This window comes from Acipenser ruthenus, chromosome 14 (assembly GCF_902713425.1).
Source record: "Acipenser ruthenus chromosome 14, fAciRut3.2 maternal haplotype, whole genome shotgun sequence".
In the NCBI taxonomy this organism is placed as follows: Eukaryota; Metazoa; Chordata; class Actinopteri; order Acipenseriformes; family Acipenseridae; genus Acipenser; species Acipenser ruthenus.
Window position 1 is genome coordinate 30,821,245 of NC_081202.1, and position 26,993 is coordinate 30,848,237.

The 26,993-nt window shown below is 37.2% G+C and overlaps 2 protein-coding genes across 3 annotated transcripts in view; one reads left to right on the forward strand and one right to left on the reverse strand.

The window, feature by feature from the left end:
- Nucleotides 1-17,567, reverse strand: part of smc1b (structural maintenance of chromosomes 1B) — a 51,596-nt gene extending 34,029 nt beyond the window's left edge. Inside the window, exons 1-10 of the mRNA XM_058986333.1 lie at nt 17,372-17,567; nt 14,287-14,475; nt 11,989-12,101; nt 11,695-11,898; nt 8,410-8,648; nt 7,712-7,970; nt 7,238-7,378; nt 6,873-6,955; nt 4,427-4,634; nt 1,348-1,533 (exon numbers count right to left, since the gene is read on the reverse strand). Coding sequence (XP_058842316.1) covers nt 1,348-1,533; nt 4,427-4,634; nt 6,873-6,955; nt 7,238-7,378; nt 7,712-7,970; nt 8,410-8,648; nt 11,695-11,898; nt 11,989-12,101; nt 14,287-14,475; nt 17,372-17,480 — 1,731 coding nt within the window. The 5' untranslated portion in view covers nt 17,481-17,567. The remainder of the gene's footprint in view (nt 1-1,347; nt 1,534-4,426; nt 4,635-6,872; nt 6,956-7,237; nt 7,379-7,711; nt 7,971-8,409; nt 8,649-11,694; nt 11,899-11,988; nt 12,102-14,286; nt 14,476-17,371) is intronic.
- Nucleotides 16,538-26,297, forward strand: cdkn1d (cyclin-dependent kinase inhibitor 1D). Of its 2 annotated transcripts, none has more exons than XM_058986335.1 (3): nt 16,538-16,781; nt 24,542-24,966; nt 25,586-26,297. In XM_058986335.1, exons 1-3 carry the CDS (start codon nt 16,777-16,779, stop codon nt 25,639-25,641), a joined length of 486 nt encoding a protein of 161 aa, XP_058842318.1. In that variant the 5' UTR covers nt 16,538-16,776; the 3' UTR covers nt 25,642-26,297. The 2 variants fall into 2 exon arrangements, with proteins under 2 accessions (XP_058842318.1, XP_058842317.1); XM_058986334.1 differs by lacking the exon at nt 16,538-16,781 and adding an exon at nt 23,602-23,710.
- The last annotated feature ends 696 nt before the right edge of the window (nt 26,298-26,993 follow it).

Below are 26,993 nucleotides of genomic sequence, written 5' to 3' on the forward strand. Positions count from 1 at the left end.
TGATAACATTAATTTAAAAGTTCAATTGATGCCTATGGTAAATATGTTTTTGTGACTAACATTTATAATATTGAGTACTTGATGTATGTTTCAATATTAACTAAATCAAGTTATTAATCAAACTGATAAATCTTGTTACATACCAGTAATTGATTTATTAAAATGTTTGGATTTACGGCTATTTTATTGATTACTGGCTTGTTCACAGTCGTCTTAAAATAACGCTAGAATATGTTTTGTTGGAAAATAATAATTTAAAAAAAACAAAACAAAACAAAAAAAACGTTTTTTGACTGATTCAAATTTCCCTACAGATGGATCTATTTTCAGAAGTTTTCTTTTGGGTGAGTGGTGCAGCTGTGCTCCACAATTTTGTTAGGGGGTGGTGGGGTGTTGCAAGCCAACTGAATGTGATTTTGCAAGTTGTATTTGGTTGTACAAAGGAGTGGCGAAAAAAGTAACTCATGCAAGGCTCTCGTTTCCTTCTATATGGTGCGCATTTGTCTTTTTTGTGCATGACAGTTCAGCGTGAGAGGTAACGGCTGGAAGTTTTAGTTACAGTGTTCAGAAATTAAGATTTAAGAGTTATGTTTTGTGCACGTTTTACTTATTTTACTCGAAAGTGATTCCTGTTCAGGTATTTATGAATAGAAATAATAAGAGACATGCACTTCTTTCTTGTTTGATGACCAAGAAAAATAACTGCATTTCTAAAATGTTCAATTATACAAAGGTACCTGATTTAAAGGTTTGATAAAAACATCTGTTTAGTTTTTTGCAATTTATTTTATTTACTAAAATTAAAGTGTTTCAAAAGTTATTTTCACTCAGTGCATATTCTATGTGATTTCACAATATGTATTCAAATGAATAAAGGACAGTTTAGATTAGGTTTATTTATAATGTTACAGGTTTTAACATATAAAATGTTTTTAATTTGACATTTTCCCAAGGAGTGCCAATAGTGGCCAGCAGTGCCTAATGCAGCTGAACAGGTGGGCCTCAGGTAAAAGTTTGGGAACCCCTGCTTTATACAATGGAACAGGTCATGGCTCCCATTTGCCCCATAATGCCCTTACCCTAACACTTTCTTTTTTGTTATAGGGTGCAACTCAAATAGCAGTCTTATAACCATGGCTCCTGACTACAGCTTTATAAAAAGGGAGAGCACTGCATTATAGATGCTTCTATTAAATTAGACAATCAAAATATTACAATTCTACCTCAACATTTTCTAAATTAATTCTTCATCACTACAAATAAATCTGGTAGCATAGGCAACAAGGAAAAACAGAAAGTCTATATACAATATAATTTAACTATAAAGTAAAAATGTATTTGAATTACCTCAAGATAATCAAGGGCTAGAAATGTTTCCGGTTCAGCTCTCTCATCCTTTAGGAACCTAATGCAGTCTCGAGCTGTCTTCTCTGTTGTCACAACAATGGCATTCATGTATCGGCCAAAGACTTTGGTAACCGCCAGTTGATACTTCTTATGTATAGGATGGCACAAGTCAAACAATCTTCCAAACTGAAGATGCAAAAGAAGAAACTTATATCATAATGTTTTGTTTTTTTAGCATGAATTACAATTTAAGATATGCACATACGTGCTATTCCATATCCACTATATTTTCCAGACATACTTATCTTCACCTTTTATTCATAGTATGTCATTTTAGGTTTACAAACTCACACTAGCCCTGCACCCAGTCCTGGGTTTCCAAACTATCATCAATAAGGGCTAGGTTTACTAAAGTGTTGCACCTGTCGCAATAGTTGCATACCAGTCAGATGTCTTGGGTAAAATGTACTAAACAGGTGCAATGCTATTTGCAACTTTTTATGGAATGCTTTGCATTTTTTCTTTGCAGTTCAACCTCAGATGAATATGTAGTTATGGCCGTTCCTGCATACATTTGCAAAAAGGGGGTTGAGAGAGTGCAAATCAGGGTTCTCAAATATTATAATGAGATGTACGAAAGCTGCAGACAATTGCGACACAATTGCGTACATTTTTTAAGAACTTTTGAATGTATGTTTTAAAAAGTCGCAATTGTTGCCGGCATTTCCCAGTCCGCCTATTCTATTAATGTGCAGGTAGTTTATAATTGTGCACAACTTAGCACTGCACCTCTGACTAACAATTAAAAATGGACAGTATACATTTGGCTTATAGGCTACTCAAGATAATACGAATTAGTGGTATTATGCAACATTTGTTGCTAGTCCCTTGAAATTCGTATTAACGAGAATTCACGGTCCACCTGTAAGTATCATAGCTTGTCAATGTGGCACCATGTTCTAGGTTGTGTTAATTGTCTAGGCTGCCTAGTCAGGGTTTGAATTTCATTTTTGTGTGCTGGGGAGATTTCCCCCCTATGCTGCAGCCAATGGGGGGGGAATCCAAAATTTTAGGGGGGAATGGCAAAAGAAAAGGCACTTTTGCATATAAAAAACTATATATATTTTACTGCATCATCATTCACACTGGTGTTGCTTTAAAATAAGCTGCTTTCGGAGACCTAACAGCTGTTTATCACTGTGAGACAGAGCACTCTCCATTGCTTTTGCCATTGCCTGACGTGAACTCTTTACACTCAGCTCTATTTCCGCCTATTTTTCACTGTTTTAATTTATGTATGTTTAACTACTGGATAGTTTGTACTGCATGCATGTAACATAGCAAATGAAAGGCCACAACATTTCCTTTCATATTATGTAAGTTGCAACAGGATAAGGCATACTATATGTGGTAGAGATGAGAATATATGTAATCCTAGATGGTTCAAAAAAACAAAACACAAAAAACACTGCACCACTGAACCTCAATATAAAATTAACATGGGGGGAAGCTGAGCTTCTAAGCTTTCCAACGATACCGCCCCTTTCTGTCTAGCTGTTACGGAGCAATAGGCTCAAAACGAAACCTAAGCTGTGAACTCTGTCACATGATGAGAGGCTTAACCTCAGGCGACAGTAGTTCCGGCTAGAAGTACCGCATGCACAAACTGAATACGTCTTTGGAAAGCCCAGAGTCTGTACTTTTAAACAAGCCAGGTAGGTGGCGTTTACAGTGCCTGAGTATGTGTGTAACCTTCAGTGCCCTGGCGCCCCAAAATGAATGGGGCTGAGTTTTAAGAGTTAAAGCGAAAGTCACCACTTGCAAAACAACACCTAGAGTTAATATCGTCTTTTTTTCTCAAAACTTTACTTACTGCAGTGTACTGAGTTTCTATAATCCTTAACCCTTTGCGGTCCAATGTCAGACCTGGTCCGATTTTGCAATTTTCCCTTTCCAGTGCAATGTCAGAGCCTGTCTGACATCATCAAAAAGACAGCAGAGAAAAGCAGAGAAAACCATTAAATGGCCGAGTGAGACCGATAGGAGCCGAGAACTGAAAAAAAGGGGCAGATCTGAGCCATACACTTAGCCCCGGCACCACAGAGATAATACGGACATAAACAAACTAGATAGCTGCTTCTGCATCCAGCGCTCAAAGAATATCACAGACATTTTTGAGATGTTATAGTAATAAAATAATGACTTGGATCGCATTATTGAGGAGTTTGGTGATAAAACGAGTGATCAGGAGATGATTTATCGGTATGCACTACTATGAAGAGGTATGTGAAAAATACAGCGAACAAGGGGTAGGGCTGGGCTGGAGATGCAGTACTGAGTGTCCTGTTGATATGCAGTGCCTTTTAAACCTGTTTTACTGTGAAAAAAAAATACTTTTAAACAGCGCGTCTAAAATAAACTGCGTGTGTGAATATAAATTGGACCTGACGTGTCTGAGACACGCTGAATAAATGGACTGCAAAGGGTTAAAGACAGCGGCCGAGAATCACGTACGAGAGAATAAAGTCTTGCGGTACTTAAAATATTCAGCACTACTTTTATTTATTTATTTATTTATTTTAACCAGAACTACTCAGAATGCGGCTCATAGTGCTTTCATCACTGACACCCCACTTCCTTAGAGATTGTTGTAGTGTTTCAGGCACTCTAAATTGGGTGAAAAATACAGTTGCTTGGTGTCTTAAAATATCTCTGCGGGATTTTCCCGCACTGAAAGTTGCAGATATGCGGGAGCAACTTGGAAAATGCGCAATTCCCGCAATCCCGCGCTGAAATTCAAGCCCTGCTAGTTAATAATAATAATAATAATAATAATAATATTAATAATAATAATAATAATAATAAACGCTATGAAGGTGCTGACTGTATATACATTCCAAGAACAGAAGTTGTTTCAATCAAATGTCGGGATGTCCCTGAAACTGTTATTTTGCAGATTTCAATGGAACACACATTTCCTATCAGCTTAAATGGCTCCCACTTTAAAAAATGTATTAAATAAATACACCTAGCTTCACTGTATAAAAGTGCCAGAAGACAATGTAGGCAGGTATTATACCACAGCTTCCGGATAATGTCTCTTCATACTCTCCAGCAACTCCTCTCTCATCTGCTGGCGGCGCCCCTCGTGATGGTCAATGCGTGCATTCTGCAGCTCTCCCAGCACACCAGCCAGCTTCTCATTCAGCTCAGCTGTGCGCACCATGGAGGTCTCCATCTCCTCCGCCAGACTCTCCTCCTGCTTCCTCAACTCTATCAGTGCACCACTGCATATGCAATAGCAACAGATTAATGATGAAAAGCTCACACTTTGCAGGGCTCCAGGCAAACTTTTTGGCTTAGGAGCCAATGGCTCCTAGGTAGGGTGGGTCAAATTAGGATGCAAAATGTGACCTTCAATTTTAATATGGCCAGTAGATACTACTGTAAACTCTGACACGTTGGCGACTAATCATTTACTGTACATACAACAAAACTTTGGCATAATAAAAGGCTTTCTGCTTCATAACTGTCAGAATCTGCACCACCCCTTTTGGCCTCGCAGACCCAATCCTTTTGAAATCGTGTTACAAACCTTGTTTCCACAGTAACGCGTACAAGCCAGGGTATAACAGCGGAAAAGATCATTCCAAATTAATTCTGCTTAGTCTGCAGTTCAGAAGAGTCGGCTTTTGCCAACTGTAAAGAATCTAAAAAACTTCAAAACCAAATAGATTTGGTTGACAACAAGGGACGAAGGGAGTGTGGAGGTGTCTGTGCAGCCCTACAGCCCACACAGGGGGATTCAAAATAACGGTACAGCTTTTAACGGTACAGCTACAGGCCATTGAAAAGGCTGTATTTTTTTCACGGCTATAAATTCACGATTTAATTGAAATTGACACATTCTGTGTAACAGTAGTTCCCCTTGAAAGAATAATGTAAATATACATCCATTTAATGACTGAACACACTGCATAAAACTGCACAATTTATTTAAAATGTCTTCAACCAAAAAGGCACCAGGTGCAAAGATCGCTCTGTATTTTTACTTTTATTTATGTTTTTGTTTTGTTTGTTTATTAAAGGAGGCTGTGTGGTCCAGTGGTTAAAGAAAAGGGCTTGTCGGGGGGCTCCCGAGTGGAGCATCCAGTAAAAGCACTCGCTAGAGTGCAGGATGCGCTCTATAGCCTGGACATCGCCAGTTCGAGTCCAGACTATTCCACAGCCGACCGTGGACGGGAGCTCCCAGGGGGCGGCACTCAATTGGCCGAGCGTCGCCAGGGGGGAGGGAGGGTTAGGTCGGCCAGGGTGTCCTCGGCTCACCGCGCACCAACGACCCCTGTAGTCTGGCCGGGCGCTTGCGGGCTTCCCTTTAAGCTGCCCAGAGCTGCGTTGTCCTCCGACGCTGTAGCTCTGAGGCGGCGTGTGACAGCGTGTGTTCGTCTTCGCCCCTGCCGAGTCAACGCAGGGGTGGTAGCAGTGAGCTGAGCCTAAAAATAATTGGGCATTTCAAATTGGGGAGAAAATAATAAAAACTAATTGGCAACGACTAAATTATTAAAAAAAAAAGAAAAAAAAGAAAAGGGCTTGTAACCAAGAGGTCTCCGGTTCAAATCCCACCTCACCCACTGACTCATTGTGTGACCCTGAGCAAGTCACTTAACCTCCTTGTGCTCCGTCTTTCGGGTGAGACGTAGTTGTAAGTGACTCTGCAGCTGATGCATAGTTCACCCACCTAGACTATGTATGTTGCCTTGGATAAAGGCGTCTGCTAAATAAACAAATAATAATAATTCAGTGAGGGTGAAAACAGAACGTTTTTAAAAGGTGAGAAAAAGAATTTAGAATGTTATGTTTTTCAAGTAAGCAGTTAAATATTTCCGAAACTTTGTTGTATTATAACTCTAGAGAAAATTATCAATTTATTATGTGACAACTGTATTTTTTTCTGCCTCAATAAATATTATGTATAATTGTGACATATCTTTAAAATATATTGAAATTTAACCCTGATGTGTGGCAACACACTCTGGGCAGCAGTATAATTGATCAGCTTAGACAGGAAATAAAAAAAAAGTTTTGCTTTTAGGTTTTGAGGGGAGGAAAGACAGAAGCTGGGACTTGTTTGAGGGGACGGCTTAGAGGCACCAGCATACAAAGTGATTTGTCCAACCCCACTCCTAGGCCAAAAAAATTGGTTGTCAAATCCAATTGTTGGGTGCCACTTTAGGAGGAAGTTGGTTGCCACCATATTCAACTGCTTAAAATATAACAACTTACTAAGACACTAAAGCAATACTAAAACAGTAACTTTAATGTTTTTACTCGCTTGTTGTTGTCTGCTTTGAGTCACAAACTTAAAACTGCTACGTATTTGATATACAACTCCAATTAACTACTAAATGAATTCTTCCACCACCCTACTTTTCTTCTAACATTGTGACTGTTATACCTTGATGTAAACTGAGTGGCACCTTATATATTTTACAGAAACTAAAACCAGTTAAATGTTTTCCACATACTTGCAAGTGTTGATATACTCTTCCAGTTGTTCTGCTCGTTTTGTATAGTCATCTATCTGCATCAGGGTATGTTTCATGTTTCCCTACCAAAAAAACACACAAATATTGCTTCAAATGTGTGACGTAGACATTTGTGAATTTAGATTGTTGGCTTAAAGAAGCCCATGTGAAATGTCTTTTGTGAACTATGACATGAAATGCAGTCATTTTGCCCTCTATCTGACCTGCACCCTCAGATCTATAAACCAGTATTCATTATATGTTGATACATCGTGAATAATTAATAAAACTTGAATAGCATGATATTTAGGATTCAAATCTAATGTTGCATATATCCAATTCATTTTTGTTATGAACCGTTATACCTCCACTTCTTTCTTCTTCCTCTGATCGAACTCTAGCTTCTCGAAATCTGCCTTCAACTCCCACCGCAGCTTCTCAAAATTTTGGGTCATGGTTGCCACCTTCTTCCTAGCTAGCTCCTTCAGCTCCTTGTAGCGCTCTTTCTGTGCAGATGTAGAACACATCACGTCACACACTGAAACGGGCACCCCATTATTTCTGTCAAACTATTTCCTCTTTTTTTAAGTTCCAATTGATCTGGAAGTAACAGTGATACTTGAGTAAACTATCAGGTAGGGCTGAGACAATGGTAGTTTTTAAACCATCGATGCATCATTGTCTTATGGGTACGATGCATTGATGCATTGTTTTATTATGACGCAAAAAAAAGCCTATGGACATGTTTTAATTATATTCTAACCAACTCTTAATCTTAACACTTCTATACTAATATATATGATGATACTATTAAAATTAGATTTTGATAGATGACTAACCTGGCTTTCCTCCAGCTGTACATCTCTCCCCACCGTTAAGGTCTGCTCCTCTACCTTTCTCTCAAAGTCCCTCCAGGCCCTCTCCAGGTCGGCTAGCTCATTTTCCAGCTCTTGGATCTCTTGCTCCTTCTTACTAAACTGCTTCTCGCTCTTCTTCAGAGAGCTCTTCGCTTCCTCCACCTTCTTGATCTGGTGAGAAGTATTCACTTTGGCTTTGATGTATTGGGGTCGTTTCTGATTGATGGCTTGCTCCTGAGCTCTGAGGCACAGCAAAGGGTTAGTTTACAAGCAGAGAAAGTATTACAATTGTACAGGAGTGGCTATGAAGTCACCATCACACTTTAACTGTCTAGCTTCTTACACATTTTGTATTCTGCTACTTTTAATGTTATCTTAACAAAGGAACCAAGACAAACTGTGCCTGTATTAAGCAGTTACAGTTGCAGCCGTCATCTACAGCGATTTTTTTCTTCCTTTGTGGTGGTCTTGCAATCTTGTTGCCCCATTTGCAAAGTTTCACTGCTCTCCCCAGCAGAATTACTTGGTGGCATACAGCGAATGTAAGACTACTAAGGGTACAAGTTCATCTGGTGGTCGATAATTGAAAATGTATATGACAGTTTAAACATGTACTGCAATAGCCTCTCGATAACTTCCACTCAATGACTGACTGATGAGTAAGTTCCTTGGTTACTCACTTGATCTCCTTCTCAATCTGCTGCTGCTCCCGGGACAGCCTGCCATGCTCCTTTTTCAAGGCTCTCACTTTTGATTCTGATTCTTCCAGTGATGATTTCTTGATTGCAATATCTCCTTTCTTTTCCTGAAGACTGTCTTTCAGGCTGTCGATACTCTTCTCGTTATAGTAAAGACGGCAGAGGTGTAGCTGGACTTTTTTATCATTTAAATCTTCTACCAGCGTCTGGTATCTTTGTGCCTAAAATTAGGAGTAAGAAAAAAAAAGTGATTGTTAGCATAAAATAGGGATTTGGGAAATGATGCTCAAAACTCCTTGTCACGGATAGCTTCGTGGTGACATCAGACCAGGAAATACAGGCACACACAAGGACTGCGGGGGTGAGTCGCAAATGCTCTTGTTTTTAATAATAAATAAAAGGTTTAAAACAAAAACAAAACATTTTTCATAAACAAAAATGCACGTTGGCCAAAACAAAAGACAATAATTAAAAACAAGTATCATGCTGGTGTAAAGCCAGCACGAGTAGCAATTGTTTTTAGTTTTATAACTCTTACTGTCTTTCCCGTCTCCTTTCTCCAAACTCTCATCAACCTCCCAGGAGTGCCTGCTTTAATTTTATATATGTGGCCATCTCCCAATTGGTAATTACTTGATTAATTTGGGATATGGCCACATTACACACGTTTTAGCTAGATGGGGGATTTTAACCCCATCCAGGCTGTAAAACAATAACACCACACATCGTGTTTTTAAACACTAAACAATACATTCAAATCATAATACAACAAATACAAAATACGCACTGGGGCAGGGTTTCACCCCGCCACACTCCTGAATTAGACTTCAATATTTTTAATGGTGATTTCATGATCTTTCGAAAAACAGGTTTTGTTATTTTGAAATAAACATTTATACAGTTTTCCACAATAATAATAATAATAAAAAAAATATTTCTATATATAGGTTGATAAGAAAAAATATTTAAAAAATTAAATTAAAATAAATGTACACAAAAAGTTTCAATGATTAAAAAAATAATTTATTTCAGGACGTTTCAGGCAAAAGCCATTCTTCAGCTGTGTAGAAAGAAAAGCAACACAGTGGGCGCGTTAAGTAACCGAGCCGCTCAGTGTAATAACGCTCAGAAAGCACACTGAGCTGAATTTAAATGACTTAACGCTCTGCTACACGAGAGCGCTGAGCGACTTTTATAATGGTGACTAATAATTCTTTGCTTTTTGGTATTTGTGATGTTCTGGTTGATGAAATGTCCCGAGATGAGGGCCACATTGGTATTGAATTCCTAAAACCAGGAATGTTAGTATTAGTATACATTTATATTTGATTTGTTTGTAAATGTGTTTCTTTTTGCTTTTTAATACGCAGGTTGTTGGTATTGTACGCAAGTGGTGTTTATCTCTTGTAAATAAATACTGCGCGCCTGTTCAAACTGCATCTCTGTCTCTGTGCCTCCATTTCGGCTCTCACCTGCCTGCTTCAGCCGTGGTAACAACCCGAATCCATCACAAGTAGCTTTAGAAGTTTGATTTTAATAAAACAATTATTTATTAAATGCCTACACAATTGCTTTTGTTTACAGCTAGAGTACTGTAGTACAATTTATTTCTAAGTTTATTTCTATTATTATTTATTTCTCAGGGCAACTTACAATTGTTACAAGATATCACATTATACATTTTTTCACATTATACAGATTATTCTAAGATACTTGTATTTAAAATGTATTGTCTAAGAATATAAGTAAACAAAGACAGAAATGCAGTTTTTCTATGTATCTTAAGATTTATTTAAAAAAAAAACAAGCAAATGATAAATGTATCGATTTCATGAATTTTATTAACAAATTCTGTTAATTTCATATATACAATTACAGATTTTTTTCCCTCTACCGGTTTTATTATTGTTGTCAGATACAGTTTTGTAATTTTTTTTTTAATTTCGTCATTTGTCACATACTACTGAACTTACAAAACTGTATCCAACCGCCTGAATATCTAATGCAATAATTTAATGCAATTCACCTCCACTTGTTTCCAGATTGCAGGTGGCCAGCTTTGTCTGCTCACTCTGATCACCGATACAAAATGCTCAGGAGCTCTCTGAGCGGCTCTGTTAGAGCGGAACAGAGCAAGCCGTTAAATCCATTATTGTACTGAGCCGCTCTGAGCCGCTCAGTTACTTAACGCGTCCACTGCAGTAAACTTGTTGATTTTCAAAAATTCTGAGGATGATGTTAAGATGATGTCAGAATAGAAAGTTCCAAGTATGAAGATAAGCTCACGTTCTCTTTGATTCAGAGTATAACTTGTATAAAAAAACTGACTGATTCCACAGATGGTGATGTATATGTAAATTATACTCGGAAGCAAAGAGAACGTGAGCTTTAAATTTCATAAATTTATATATACATCACCATCTGTGGAATCAGTCAGTGTTCGGGTACAAATTAAACAAAATACATTTTTTAATCATTTCAACTTTTTGTGTACATTATTTATATTTTATTTTTTAAATATTTTCTCTTCTTATCAACCTTCATTTTTGTACACTGCAGTTCTACCTTCTCTGAAACATATATATATATATATATATATATATATATATATATATATATATATATATATATATATATATATATATATATATATATATATATCCCCTGGGTGATCCCAGTTTGACTTTTTCACACATGCGTACTGTACATAATAGTGTTGCCCTTTGCAAAGGTTAAGCAGCAACGTACATGCCTTTGTTGCCAAGTTTGTTACTTAGCAACCATAAAAAAACACTGAAATGCAAGCCCTATATATTGCAGTACAACTGATCAAAAAAAAATTAAAATTGTTTAGGCCTATCTATACTTTGAAATGCACTGTGTGGGAGAGAAGTGGGTGGTAGGTTAAAAAAAGGAAAAAATGGGTTTGTAACAGGGCTAAAGCCCTGCATATGAGGAGGGTGTTTCTGTGTTTATTTATGTAATGTTTAACGGGGAACCTGACGCTCTGTGTGGAGCAGCTTGCCTGCTGTGCGATGTGCGATGACCAGTTGCAAGCTCCTCATCAGCAGGTGGGCGTGGTCCAGCAGAGCGTCCTGAAAAAGGGTCCCGATTATACACCTCAGGGCTTCTGCAAAGCCATAGGGATCAGAGCTCTGTTGCTGCACCATTTTAGAAAAATGTTACAAACTTAAAACTGCAGCAAAAGCTGTTTAAAGCTAGTGTTGGGGTTATGCTTGTGGTAAGATTAGTAAACCTGTCCCATACCTCCTCCTTCTCTTGTTTCACATGCTTCTGCTCCGCAGCCACATTTTTCTTGTTGTTGTAATGAAACTGGGCATCTTCTTCAGCCTTCTGCAACTCTTTTTTCTTTTTCTCGTAGCTGTCTGCCAGATCCAAAGAGTTACTTATTCTCTCAAACAACTGAGTCCTCTCCTTTGGTTTCTTCATTGCTATCGACTCCACAGCACCCTACAGTGTAGAAAAGAAAGCAGTTTCCATGTTTTTAGCCTATGTACATTGTGTTTTATGTCAGCTACTGTGGAATTTCTCTGGACTTACCTGGAATACTAAGCAATTTCTTGCTTTAACAATGATACCTATTTTCTGGAGTTCTGATGTGTAATGTGACAGGGTGACAACTCTGCCATTTAGATGATACTCTGAAGAATCTCCTATAGAAAAACAAATTGTAATAAAATGCAGAAGCATTATTAGTATGATACAGAAAATATTTAAACTAGTGATTGCAGATTTATAGTAATTTTTATTTTAAAAAAAACTTGCCCGTTTGTGAGTGAGAAATAAAAATGTATTTATTAAACAAGATTGCAAACTGTTTCTGGACCTCAGTAACAGGGAAAAAGGGCTTTTCAGAGTGCTCAGTAATATTTCATATAAACAAGGTATAAAAACAATTTTGTTGTCTACAAGTGGAAAAACTGATCTAACACTAAAAGCAGTTTTCTAATCAGATGTTTGACAGCGTAACAGATAAGTATATTACTGTTTGACAAAAAACATTGCCGTCCTTATTAAAAACTCAAAGCCCTTCTTACATTTTTCTTCATAATTTCAATTATTATTTTTTATTCATCTTTATAAAATTAAGTATAGCAGATGATCACCTCTTTCCAATGGTGCAGAAAAAACATGCATCTGTTACTATCCACCTGATTTTGTACTGGCAGGTTACTTTCTAGAAGTAGAGTGGTCTGCAGTTTTGAGTGAAGTTATATTTCTGTGTTAAAAGCATTTAAACCCAATAGCTCTGTGCTTATCTGCTGTATTCCTTGTGACTATTAAACCAGTTAATTCAAGATCTTGTAATGTAGACATGTTTATTATCATATACACTCTCAAGGCATATCATTCATACATTCTTACTCTTGTTCATTCAAATGGCACTATGTGGTGTTGCTTTTTTAAAAATAGGGCCAGGATATTCAAGAGATGCGAGTTTCACAAGGTCAGTTGCAAACACTGTTTCCCCTTAATTCTGCCTTGAGAAAACAGTTGTGCCTGTGAGCGAAATTATGTGCGAAGGTCAAACAATACATTTTCCACAAATCTCAGCGTTGGGGGGAAAAAAACTACTGCATGTTTTTGACTTAACTAATTCACGAACCAGCTAAAATACTATTTAAATACTATTTACTCCTATCACGATGGAGCTTACAGCTCACTAAACTTTGTTTAACTAAACTTTAGTTCTAGTTGTTCAGAGCAGTGGGAGAAGTGATAAAAAAACAAATAGATACTGTGCAAATATACAAAAAAAATATTATTTTCATTATTAAATATGTATAAAATATATTATATATACCTGTGACAGGAGCTGTGCCTGGAGTGCTCCCAACCTCAATGGGAATTGTTTGGGACTCCCTTTCATTGTTCAACTGATCAGCTCAAATTTCAAATCATCATATATGTATACTAATATCAACTATATCCCGTGGAACAGTTAGGGAAAAACTTTCTGTGGGTGGTACGATCATCAAAATTGTTTCGAACGATTATATTTTGCGTGCCCAATTAAGCAATTGCTATTTGGAGGCTTAACTGACAGCCCTAGTGTCATGGTTTGGAAGCATTTTAATGTATTAAAACAATTATGAAAAATCATATAATTATTATTTTTTTTAATATGTAGACTACACCTGCATCAGTTGGGTATGGCTTGAGTTACGATTAATTTCATGTTTAGATTAATTTCCTTAGCCTTGCGATATTACCAATTATCCCACATCTCTTTTGAATTTCGAATATAAAAGTTGGATAAATTCGCAAAATCTTTGAATATTTGGCCCTAATTTCAAAACACAATTTTCAGAACCCCTGTAAATACTACAATTACAATAGTTTTTCTCTTTGTTGCATGTTTTCCTAACCCTCAGTGAGTGGGATTGTTTGTGATTACTTCAGTCATTTATATAGCTCCTTTATATGCTAAAATGCAGGGGTGCAAAACTGCTTTTTGAAAAGTAAGTTAAAGAAACACAGCCAGGAGAAGCCCTCCAATATAATGCTGCTATTACATTTATTCAAATATGTCACTTTTTTCTAAATTCCAAATGTTTTATGCATAGGACTAGGGGTATACAATGTGTATGAGTATATTGAAAATAATATTGAAATAAAACATGTATTTGGCAATCTATATTAGCAAGTAAAATACCTAGTTAGCTGGCACTAACCAATTGCAATCCAACTACTTTAAATAAAGTTATGTACCTTGGCTCCATGTGACTTTTTATCAAGTTTCAGTTGTTGTTTTACTCAAGGTCTGACAGACAGATGAATGGATGACTGTGCTGACAGTGATTACAGCTCATGGAGAAACCTGTATTGACCACCCACCTGTGATGGTTCTTGAAAATGTTTTTTCTTCTCCATTCTCTTCACAGTATGTCATCATCACCCTGGCAGTAGCAGAGGCTGGTTTCCCAATGTGAGCCCCATGGATAAGATCTCTTGTATGTTTCACTCTCAGGCTTACTGCCCTTTCTCCCATCACAAAACTGAGAGCATCCATTACATTAGACTTGCCTAGCAAAATACATGCAAGGGTCATTACTTTGTATCAGTTAGGTCTCTCAACACCATAAATAACATCCAAAATTATTAGGAACAAGTTTCAGTTATATATAGACACACATACATACAAGACTCTCCGCACTCTGCAGATCTAGTTATAAGTCCAAGAATAACAACCCATACCATATTATTCCTGGCCTTATAGCTAGAGGTAGTCCAAAGAAATGTGGGAAAATATGCAAAGACAGGCAGAAATTTTAAGTACATATCTGCAGAGTGCTCTGCGGAGAATCTTATGTGTTTAGTATTTGTATTAATAATGGCTTATAAAAATGTAAATCGAGTAAACATAATCCTATCAAACAATTTATGGTTTAAGTACTTCCAATTTAATATATCAACCATTTCTGTCAGTGAAATTGTTAGAAACTGTCAAACAAAAACATCACATCACATGAGACTGCTTATTGGCCACATTTTCAAAACCTTAACTCCAGTCTTTAATTAACTCATACTTTTTGAAGGAGACAAAACATCTGTTAATTTAACAAAACTAACAATAGGGCTTTTATGGCAGCTTTCAAAGTATTCGTTGTCTTTCTTTGTCCCAGCATAGCACTAATTTCACAAACATCAACAAATATTAAAATCAGTTGTAAAGACCATGCCAGGCATGTCCATCACATTAAAATCGACTGCAACACTTAACATATAGTTAGGCAAAGAAATGTGGGTTCAAGTGCTTGTTGTCGAGCAACCTGTACATCTGGCTACTCAAGAGATTGGGTTTATTGACTAAATTACAAAATGGGGAATGAAAGTATTTTTGTTGGTCTTAGAAATAACACACTGCCTGAAAACATGAAGGATTGACTGCCTTAAAAATGATGGGGACCCATCATTATTTTAAGCTTCTTTAATGAACTGTGAAGTCGGAACACTCAGCTCTTCTCTTAAACACCAGCACACTATCAGGAAATACCCAGAGATGAAAGTGAGGAGAAGTAAAAAAAAAAAGAAAAAGCTGAAAAGTGGCAGAAATCCGGGATCCACTGCCGTGATGGATTTTTTGCTCAGGAACCCAAATTTAATTCAGATTACACCTGAAATTAGAATGTATACCAAATAAGTCAACTTTAACTGCTGGTTTCTCAAACCCAGAGATGCCAATACTTGAGAGTGAACAAAACAGCACCTGCCAAGCAAATTTTTGTCCAAGTTGGTAAAATAGGGTTTGTGAAACTTGATGCAAGTATCCAGTCAAATAAAGTTGAGGTAAAATATATATTTAGTTTCATGTGAAATCTATTTTTTCTTATCTGTACACAAGGGCTGAAAAATGCTGTACAGCATGTCTTTTCTTTTCATGTTCGTGTTCCTTTGGATCTCAAATGCAACTTGTTTACATCAGAAAGTCACTCCCTTTTAATTGTTAAAGGTCAAAAAAGAACAATTGTTCTTGTTAATTTCTATTTTTGTGGCACCTTCCTTTCCCTCCTGTTTTTTAGCTTTAATAATAATAATAATAATAATAATAATAATAATAATAATAATAATAATAGTAATAATAATAATAATAATAATGCCTAAACACTGAACCTACAAGAGCAACCACACAAAATACTTTCAGTGCACAAAATACTTTCAGTACATTGCTTCATTTTATGTTACCATGGAAAAAAAATGTAAGCAAATATAGTGCTAATAAAAACAAACACTAATTGCTTATGTCATGTAAGTTTAATAAAAAAAAAAATGTTTAAACTTAAAAAGGGTCTGTGTACAACTTAAAAAAAAATCAACGTTCTGTTAAAAAAAGTTTAAAATAACCGCTTGATTTTGAAACTAATGTCTTTGAAACAAATGTCTGGCAACTTTTTATTTTTCAAAAGATGCTTGTTTAAACATGGGCTGTATTTTATAATTCGCTGGATCACCATATTTATCTCCATCAACAACAGGTCACAAAGAAAATGCAGACGACAGGCTGTGTAGTTACTGCGACGAGTATTTACGTCTACATGTTTTCTGCAGAGACTATAGCTTTCCAACTCCTGTACCATCTTGATCCACAGTCACGGGTTCACATAACTGGTACTCAAGCAGATGCGGACCAATACAAAAATTCGGACTTAGTTACTGTTGTATAAGACGCAAGCGGACGTCAGCATATTTTTAACAGAAAAGCATTTATAATAAAGGCAGAGATGGTGCTGACGGTTTGAAGGTGAGCTGTGCATGCCTAATTTATGGATTATTCCAGGAGAGTGAAATAGCAACTTGCGAAGACAGCCGCCTGCAAGCAGCAATGCAATGGGGTACGTAATGTTAAAACAACCCCCCCCCCCCCCAAAAAAAACCCACACACATCGGGTACATTTTCTCCCCCGGATCTGCATTGATCACATCAGTAGCCCCGGGGGACTGAGTAAAAGCGGAAAACCGCCAATCAGCGGAGATTTTTCATCTCTGAATACTGACTGTACTGGCCAAAAACATTAATAAACTATACTGCAGTATACTATAGTAAACCATTGTGTTTTGGGGTGTTACTATATAACTTACTGTAGTGTTTTTATATAGGTCGTCCTATCAATTGAACAGTTTAAAAAAAAAAATTTTTTAATTATAATCAAACGTTTTAAAACATGGCAGAGTCGATATAATTAAGTATTAAACCCAGACCAATGGATAGCAGTCTAATGGCGAGTCTCTTTCCTGTGTTGTGAAAAGAAAAAACAACTTTAAAATTAATAACCAGTTAATTAAAAATTAAATAAAAATGCAACATATATTCTTACAAAACCACACACGTGCGCATCATGGGTATTCAATTATACCAAAGGTATTAAAAAATTGAAATCCCTACAGCACCACAAAGAAATACTATAAAAACATGTCTTCTTACCAGAACCGTTCGTCCCAATAATACAATTAAACCTTTTGAAGGGACCTATAATTTGCCGTCCGCGCCACGACTTGAAATTCTCAACATCTATCTGCTTTAAATATCCCATTTTTTGTTGCTAATTTACATATATATCTATATATAGATATATATTAATTATATAATTTTGAAATTATTATGTTGTCTCCCACGAAGGCCAAATCTGCTCTTGACTTCAAAAGATCGTCGACGAAGTGAGTGAAAATCACCTGACACAAATACAGTACTGTTATAGGCTCATCGCTAGAGGCAGTCCAAATGTGCGGGAAAAATATGCATCCCCCACCCACAACATATATAATTGTTATGGTTACTTTACTCGTTGTAAGGAGAACTGTAGTACATCGTTGGGTAGTACTATTTAAGCCTACTACTTTTTTTGTTTTACACATGCATGAAGTAAACAGTTGTTTGGGTATTTCTTGTTTCATGTTAATTTTTTAACATTGTAACATTTAAAACATGTATTTCAGTGGCATATTTGTACATCTACAGTATATATCGTTCCATATAAATACACTTGAAAACGGGGGCTTTTCGCTTATTGGCAACTTTCGGTTAATGACAACTTTTTGGTGGGAACTGAGAGGTTGTTAATAAGCAGCATCTACTGTATATAAAAATGCTGTTGTATTCTTTACACAACATCGGGCATAACACTGGCAAGAGAGCCACATATTTGTTGTCAATAAAATATTACTTAGACAAAATGTTTAAAGTTTGTATTTTCACCATATTTCATATAATTGTGGCCATTATTAAGTGGATAATATTGTGATACTAATGGCAGTTTTTTTGTTTTAGCTTTTTTTTTTTTTAATTTAGTTTTCTCCCCAATTTGGAATGCCCAATTATTATTTTTATCCCGGTTCAGTGCTGCAACCCCCTGGCAACTCGGGAAACAGAGGCTGAAACACGCGTCCTCCGAAACGTGTTCCTGCCAAGCTGTTATTTTTCGCACTGCGGATCCACAGCGAAGCCACCAGACCCATAGTGCCGGACGACAACACAAATCTGAATGGCTCCACTGCAGACCTGCAGGCACCCTATCAGCCACAGGGGTCACTGGTACGCGGTGAACCGTGGATTGCCCTGCCGACCTAAGCTCTCCCTACCCGGGCAGCGCTTGGCCAATTGTGTGTCGCCCCCTAGGAACTCCCGGTCATGGTCGGCAATGACATTGCCTGGATTCGAAACTGCTATCTCCAGGGGCCGGTTTTTCAAAACTTAATCTGGATCAAAGTGATCCGGATTTTGTAATCCTATATTTTGTGATCGAGATTACTTTTATTTGGATCATTTTGATCCGGTTTTTCAGAAAATGTCACTGCTGGATTACATTTATCCAGATAACAAATACACAATTAGAAAGCCAGTATTTCTTAAGTAGGCTATAGTTCTTATTTTTTTTTAAATGGCCTTATTTATGATATAACCTAATTTAACAAAATAAATAAGACTGCGTGTTCCGTCCACACTGTGAAGGGGAGCCCACAGTGGTAGTGGCAGAAGTGGCGGACCGACTCGACCACTGCCAGCAGCTCTCATCGCGTCACACAGTACCGGTGCTCGGTCTTGCTGAGCGACCGGCTGTAGTATGCAACTACCTGCTTACCGTCTGACCCAGGCTGCGACAGGACAGCTTCGATTCCCTCGTCACTCGTGTCAGTGTCCAGCAAGGTGGAGTGGGGGTCTGGGGGTTCTAACACAGGGGGCTGACACAGAGCCACTCCTTAGGTCAAGGCAGGCCAAGGCAGGAGAACCACTTCGACCTGACCACCGAAACCGAACGTCTGTGTGTTTTGGCACTCCAGGAAAGGTCTCAGCAGTGTTGCCTTTCAAAGCCCAACGCATTTCAGAGGGAGGAGAGTGGGGGTGTTTATACAAATTCCATATTTTTTTCAATCACCAAAACCACTCCTATAGTTTTGTCAAATATATTACTAGTTAGGCTGTATGTAAGCATAGCAGGCCTACTTCGTTCACCCTCTTGACTTTTGTACTCTGCGTTGTGTTTTGTTTTTAAAGATGATGACACAAAGACTTGCGTTTCCAGTATTGCCTTTTTTTTATTCTGCATTGAGAATGAAAAGAAACAATTGTCTGCGCCTTTTAAAGCGGCAGCAACAGCCTATTGATAATCTAGTGAAACCATTATACTACTGTTACATAAGGCGCCAGACACACCTGTTCAGACAGCGTCTGTAAACCTCACAACTCTCGACTATACTGGACTATATGGCACCCAGTTACACCAGTACTTGCAGCAGCTTGTACTTGCACTGGACTGCTCCATACCTTGACGTACTCTACTCTATATATATATATATATACAGTGCCTTGCGAAAGTATTCGGCCCCCTTGAACTTTTCGACCTTTTGCCACATTTCAGGCTTCAAACATAAAGATATGAAACTGTAATTTTTTGTGACGAATCAACAACATGTGGGACACAATCATGAAGTGGAACGAAATTTATTGGATATGTCAAACTTTTTTAACAAATAAAAAACTGAAAAATTGGGCGTGCAAAATTATTCAGCCCCTTTACTTTCAGTGCAGCAAACTCTCTCCAGAAGTTCAGTGAGGATCTCTGAATGATCCAATGTTGACCTAAATGACTAATGATGATAAATAGAATCCACCTGTGTGTAATCAAGTCTCCGTATAAATGCACCTGCACTGTGATAGTCTCAGAGGTCCGTTTAAAGCGCAGAGAGCATCATGAAGAACAAGGAACACACCAGGCAGGTCCGAGATACTGTTGTGGAGAAGTTTAAAGCCGGATTTGGATACAAAAAGATTTCCCAAGCTTTAAACATCCCAAGGAGCACTGTGCAAGCGATAATATTGAAATGGAAGGAGTATCAGACCACTGCAAATCTACCAAGACCTGGCCGTCCCTCTAAACTTTCAGCTCATACAAGGAGAAGACTGATCAGAGATGCAGCCAAGAGGCCCATGATCACTCTGGATGAACTGCAGAGATCTACAGCTGAGGTGGGAGACTCTGTCCATAGGACAACAATCAGTCGTATACTGCACAAATCTGGCCTTTATGGAAGAGTGGCAAGAAGAAAGCCATTTCTTAAAGATATCCATAAAAAGTGTCGTTTACAGTTTGCCACAAGCCACCTGGGAGACACACCAAACATGTGGAAGAAGGTGCTCTGGTCAGATGAAACCAAAATCGAACTTTTTGGCAACAATGCAAAACGTTATGTTTGGCGTAAAAGCAACACAGCTCATCACCCTGAACACACCATCCCCACTGTCAAACATGGTGGTGGCAGCATCATGGTTTGGGCCTGCTTTTCTTCAGCAGGGACAGGGAAGATGGTTAAAATTGATGGGAAGATGGATGGAGCCAAATACAGGACCATTCTGGAAGAAAACCTGATGGAGTCTGCAAAAGACCTGAGACTGGGACGGAGATTTGTCTTCCAACAAGACAATGATCCAAAACATAAAGCAAAATCTACAATGGAATGGTTCACAAATAAACATATCCAGGTGTTAGAATGGCCAAGTCAAAGTCCAGACCTGAATCCAATCGAGAATCTGTGGAAAGAACTGAAAACTGCTGTTCACAAATGCTCTCCCTCCAACCTCACTGAGCTCGAGCTGTTTTGCAAGGAGGAATGGGCAAAAATTTCAGTCTCTCGATGTGCAAAACTGATAGAGACATACCCCAAGCGACTTACAGCTGTAATCGCAGCAAAAGGTGGGGCTACAAAGTATTAACTTAAGGGGGCTGAATAATTTTGCACGCCCAATTTTTCAGTTTTTTATTTGTTAAAAAAGTTTGAAATATCCAATAAATTTCGTTCCACTTCATGATTGTGTCCCACTTGTTGTTGATTCTTCACAAAAAATTACAGTTTCATATCTTTATGTTTGAAGCCTGAAATGTGGCAAAAGGTCTCAAAGTTCAAGGGGGCCGAATACTTTCGCAAGGCACTGTACATAGTAATTATAACTACTTCCTGTATCTAGTATTTGATTTTACTCTTATAGGTATCCGTATTCACGTTTTTTTGTAATCGCTCTTATTTGTAATCATTCTCATCCATTTATCGTAATTACACGTGCTCTTACTGGATTTTACTCTTATAAGCAAATATTTTTACTGTAAGTTAACTGCCCTTAGTCAAACTCGCTCTTAAATGTAATTATTTACTGTATTCTTTATTTTGCTCTTATTTGAATTTGGTCTTTTTTGCTACTGATTTTATTGTACTTTACAACTGCTCTTATCTGTAATATGACACTGTAATGTGATATTCTGTAATGTGATATTTTGTACTGTGATAATGTATTTTGTACTGTGTAGATTTTGAGCATTGGACATTGAAAGAAATGCATTCTCTTTTTCTTTCTTTTATAAATATATACACTAGTTGTATTTTTTTATTTTCATGAATGTACCCTAATTAAGAAGGTTATATATCGTGGGGGAGAAATCGGGTTAAATCGGGTAAAACCCCAAAATCAGAACCCCAGCTTATAACTCCTTTCAGAGTGCTAATAAGGTCAGGGTTACTATGGAACGAATAATATAGGAAGCCATATATGTTCTATCAAAAAACGGCCTTGCCTGTGACCTCTGACCTCAGCTAAAGGTCAAATACAGGTAAAGGCCAAATACAAAAATGTCTTATATGTCCTTATAGAGTGCAGTTTTGAAAGGGTTGGTCATTTTGTGAGAGAGGGAACTGCTGGACTCTGGCCTCCCAGGACCAGGATTGGAGTCTTATCTTTCTGCACACTCCATAGAGCAGAAGCCACTGTGTTCTACATCACTGCAGAACCCCTGCAAAATGCCACGTTTCCTGTTACCCACGTATCCGGGGGCAAAGTCCTTGTAGCGGTACCCACAGCGTCCAAGCGTTGAAATTCTGAACACTGTACGATATTCTGCCTTGCACACCGCTGAAAACATTGTGAAATTTACAACAGCTGTTCAGAATAGAAACATATATATAATGTAATGTAGTTCCATGATACACACAGTATTAAACAATATTACATAAAACAGTCATGTTAGCTTGCACAACCCTTCTTTGTCACAAGTAGCCTAGCTGAGTGATGACCAAACCCTGTTAAATATTGATCACACCAATTGTTGATTTTCTACCATCCCCCATCCCTCATCTTAAGCATGTTAGCTTTAACTTTCTACACCCATCCCCCTCCTGAAACCTCCACCCTTGCAACTTGATAGAATCTGAAAGTAAATCACAGCAGATACCTGCTGCTCAAAAGGGAGAGACAGTAAGACGCCAAAGTTACATTAGGCTGATAGAGTTACAATAGACAGCTCATATTACAAGACAACATTCACTGGGCTCACTGATCTTATCACAGTTCAGTACAATACCTGCACATTCATGATTGATAAATTCAAAGAAATTAAATGGAATACTGCACATTGAAGGGTAATTACTGCAGATAACTAGAAAAAGTCCTACATTTGTGGAGTAAATTAATCATGCTTGTGATCGATATAGTTGTTGTCAAAAGTTTACATACCGCAATGTATGGAAATTTGATATATTTATTGTAGTCATAAGTATTTATTATTATTATTATTATTATTATTATTATTATTATTATTATTATTATTATTTCTTTTTTAGCAGATGCCCTTATACAGGACGACTTAGAATTGTTGCAAGATATCAAATTATTTTTACATACAGTTACCCGTTTATACAGTTGGGTTTTTACTGGAGCAATCTAGGTAAATTACACGGTTTTGCTGTTGTGCATTTTTATAAATACATTTAGGTTAATTTTTTATTAGTAAACTATATTTTCGGTTGTGCATGAATAAAAATACGATTTATATACGATTGTTTGTCCTTACATTAAACGGTTCTCAGATTAGGCCTTTAAGGTCATTCACAACTATTTTCTTAATTAATAATGTGCTTTATTCAACACATGGGATGAATTTAAACTTGCCGCATTCATCTCCCTTCTCATCTCCAGTTGGTCTGAACAACATCGTGTGCTGCTGGCCTTTGGCCTAACACACCTCTCTTGTCGTTTCTTTTCTGGCAGAGTTCCAGCTATTTATTAGGTGCTAGTGGTTGTGTGTATCCTGTTCAGCCGTTGATAAGTTGGCGGGTAAATACATACTGCAAGGAGGCAAAAGCCTGAATATAAAGATCTGACAGTAGCAGGGCCCAACAGTTTAATGCTGAAAATATTTTATTGTACTGTACATACAAGCAGATGGACTCTAAAGGAATTCTTGCAATCTCTAACTGCTTTGGAAAAATTCAGGATAAAAATGTCAGGTTATTTTCTTTTTTATTTAATTTATTTAAGTATGAATTCAATTGTGATGTTCTTGTTTAATGTTCATTTTAGGCATGCTTTTTAATGTAGAACAATGCAGTTGTACACAACACATAGTTTACTGTAGTATGAGTATTTTGCTATATGTTTTTAGGGCAGTAATATACCATGCATAGTTGGTATTGTTATTATTAAATTTAATTGAGTATACTTTATTATAAACAATTCAGGTTTGGGGATCACACCTTTCTAGACATTTGTTAATTCCAGCTACCTCATTTTATCCTCAGTGGAACTGCATTCTATTTTAAGCAGTCAGGTATGTTTTGCAATATTACCCTGCTTATGTTTACCGTATGCTTCGTAACATTTGTAAAACAATTTTAAACTGTGCATCGTGTTACATTTTGTTACCATTTTATCATTTGTATCAGATTTGTGATAGTATCTAGTTACATACAGATAATTTATTATCCAATGAAAACTAAAATGGTCCCTTTATGGATTAAAAAGTTTTTTAAAAAAAGTTTTTGTAATTGTACTTGTTTCACTTAGCCCAAATGCACTACAAGATGTTTGATTATCATTTTGTAACACAAAAGGTTCTCTTTGAATTATCCAAAAAAGTATTTAGATCGAAAGGGAAAATTGTAACATTCTTTGACAAACATTTCACTAAAAGGTTTTCTTAGTGTCTTCAATGTTTTGAAATGAGTTTTGGGTCATTCTTATATATGGGTTTGGTGTGGTCTCCACCCCCAAATTATCTTTTGTTAATGGTCCCAAATACTGATGTGTTTTCCCTTGACTTTTGGTGTTGCACAGTGAAGCAGCGATGGACACCCAGTTAGATTCGCAGAGGAAGGAAGAGGACCTGAAGTTAAAAGTTCACCATGTGTGCAGAAATCTTTTTGGGCCGGTGGACCACCAGCAGCTGCAGCAGGACTTCCAGCGGTTGCTGTGGAGGAGTGTGGAAGTCGCCAAGCAGAAGTGGAGCTTTGACTTCCTGAGTGACAGCCCTGTGGATGGCATTCTGGAGTGGGAGCAGCTGAAATGCCAGGAGGTGCCCACCTTCTACAGGAGCTGCGTAGTAAGGAATGGACAGAGGCTCCTGCGGGAGGCCCAGGGGACTGCCACCAAACCTGGCAACGCTCACCTGGAGGACCTGACCAGGGAGGACTGCAAAACCTGCAAATTTGAAAATTGCTGCACAGCCATGCTCGGGAATCGGAGGCAGACTTCCATTACAGGTGTGTAGTAGCTTAGATTCTAAAAGCTTTTATTTGAGTGTTATTTGTGTATTACAACTGGATTTGAAATGAATTCCAAAAGGATGACATTTTTCTTTTTTTCATGTAGAACATATTTAACTACCATTGCAAACCTATGCCATTTTTCACATATGTTAAAAGCCAGGTTGCAATGCTACAGAAATAAGACCAGTAGGCAAGTATCACATATGTTTTCCAGAAATTACATTTTTCAAATCAGCTGTAAGTGTTATTGATACTCATCTTATGTTTAAGAGGAATGTTAAATAGATTACAGGGATTTAAAAAAGTAAAACAAGAATGCAACAAGAATCTACTTTTAATGAAATCTTTTTGATCAAGCAGAGTGAAAAGAACTGCATTGGGAAAATAATTATCCCTGCCTTCAGTGGTGCGGGGGGCAACTATATGTTTACATACTGTATAGAGAATTGTTAATACAATTTTGGTTGCTTGGAGGGGGGGGGGGGGGGGGACATGCTTGTCATTAGGGGACAGGAAATGGTTGTAGGGGAAGGAAAAGGCTGAGAATTAGAGGTGTTGTCTTTCTTTCAAGACTAATCTTTTTTTTTGTTGTTTACCTTTTCGCTTTCCACAGATTTCTATGAAGTTAAGAAGAGGTGCTTGTGTCACAAGAAAAATCATCACCAGTAACAAGGATTGAAGAAAAAAGAGAATAAAAAACTGCTAGGGTCTGCTACTGTAAGGGGAGACATTTTAGAAAGCTACAATATGTGTGTGTGTGTGTGTGTGTGTGTGTGTGTGTGTGTGTGTGTGTGTAAACTTTTTACTTTGTTTTAAAATGTCCTCTATAATTCCATATTAATATACATTAAAACATGTCTAATCCAGAACCTCTATAAACCAGCATTCTGTATAATTCAGCACAATTTGTGGGCCCCATTGTTGTGTTTAATATACTGTGTACTGTATGTACTTAATGAAGTTGTTTTTTAAGTGTTTAGTTTTGTTATTTAACCTTTTTTTTTTGTTATAGTACTAGATTTTTTTACAGTAACTCTAATGCCACACATTGCCTAATCTCTAACAATTTTCCAGTGCCAAGTGACACTGGATTGGACAGGTTTTACTGTATTTATAATATATTTAGCCTATATACAATACATGATAAATAATGAATGTAATTACAAAGCTTGGAATACAATATGAGATGTAAAACTACACTACAATGTTACACCCATACACACTACAGTTTACATCTGAGGCAGAGTTGTGTACATCTTGTAAATATATGTTCCATCAAATTATATATTTTATTGTTTTCTCTTGATCATTTGTATCATTTTTATATTGCATTAAAAACATCTTACAGTTTTTGAGAAACCTTTTTGTGTGTATTTATTATACTGTGTCTGTCAAATGTATTTAAAACAAACCAAAACAAAGTATATGGATGTAATATCTTCAAAAAGAGCCAATTTACAAAAAAGGAGCATCCAGATAAAGGAGTGATATAAAAACGGATTAAACAAGTTTCAAATAATAAAACACTAACTACTATTTAAAAGAAATATCAATATATTTTGTATTAATGTTGACATTTTAGAATATAAGAAAGTTTACAAACGAGAGGAGGCCATTCAGCCCATCTTGCTCGTTTGGTTGTTAGTAGCTTATTGATCCCAGAATCTCATCAAGATGCTTCCAGTCTGCTTATGCTTGAGGCTCCACACAAGCTACTGTATGGGAGAATGTAGGACCCAATTATTATTATTATTATTATTATTATTATTATTATTATTATTATTATTATTATTATTATTTATTTCTTAGCAGACGCCCTTATCCAGGGCGACTTACAATTGTAAGCAAATACATTTCAAATGAACCTGTTTATGGATATTGCAGCCCCACAGTTTATTACCAGCAGTGTGGAGTAGTGGTTAGAGCTCTGGACTCTTGACCGGAGGGTTGTGGGTTCAATCCCCAGTGGGGGACACTGCTGTTGTACCCTTGAGCAAGGTACTTTACCTAGATTGCTCCAG

Bases quoted from the DNA above. Each gene is read 5' to 3' on its own strand.
- cdkn1d (XM_058986334.1), top strand. From the start codon at position 23,613: ATGCTGAAAATATTTTATTGTACTGTACATACAAGCAGATGGACTCTA. The intron at 23,711-24,541 runs GTCAGGTTATTT...GGTGTTGCACAG, and splicing joins GAAAAATTCAGGATAAAAAT to TGAAGCAGCGATGGACACCC. The intron at 24,967-25,585 runs GTGTGTAGTAGC...CGCTTTCCACAG, and splicing joins GAGGCAGACTTCCATTACAG to ATTTCTATGAAGTTAAGAAG.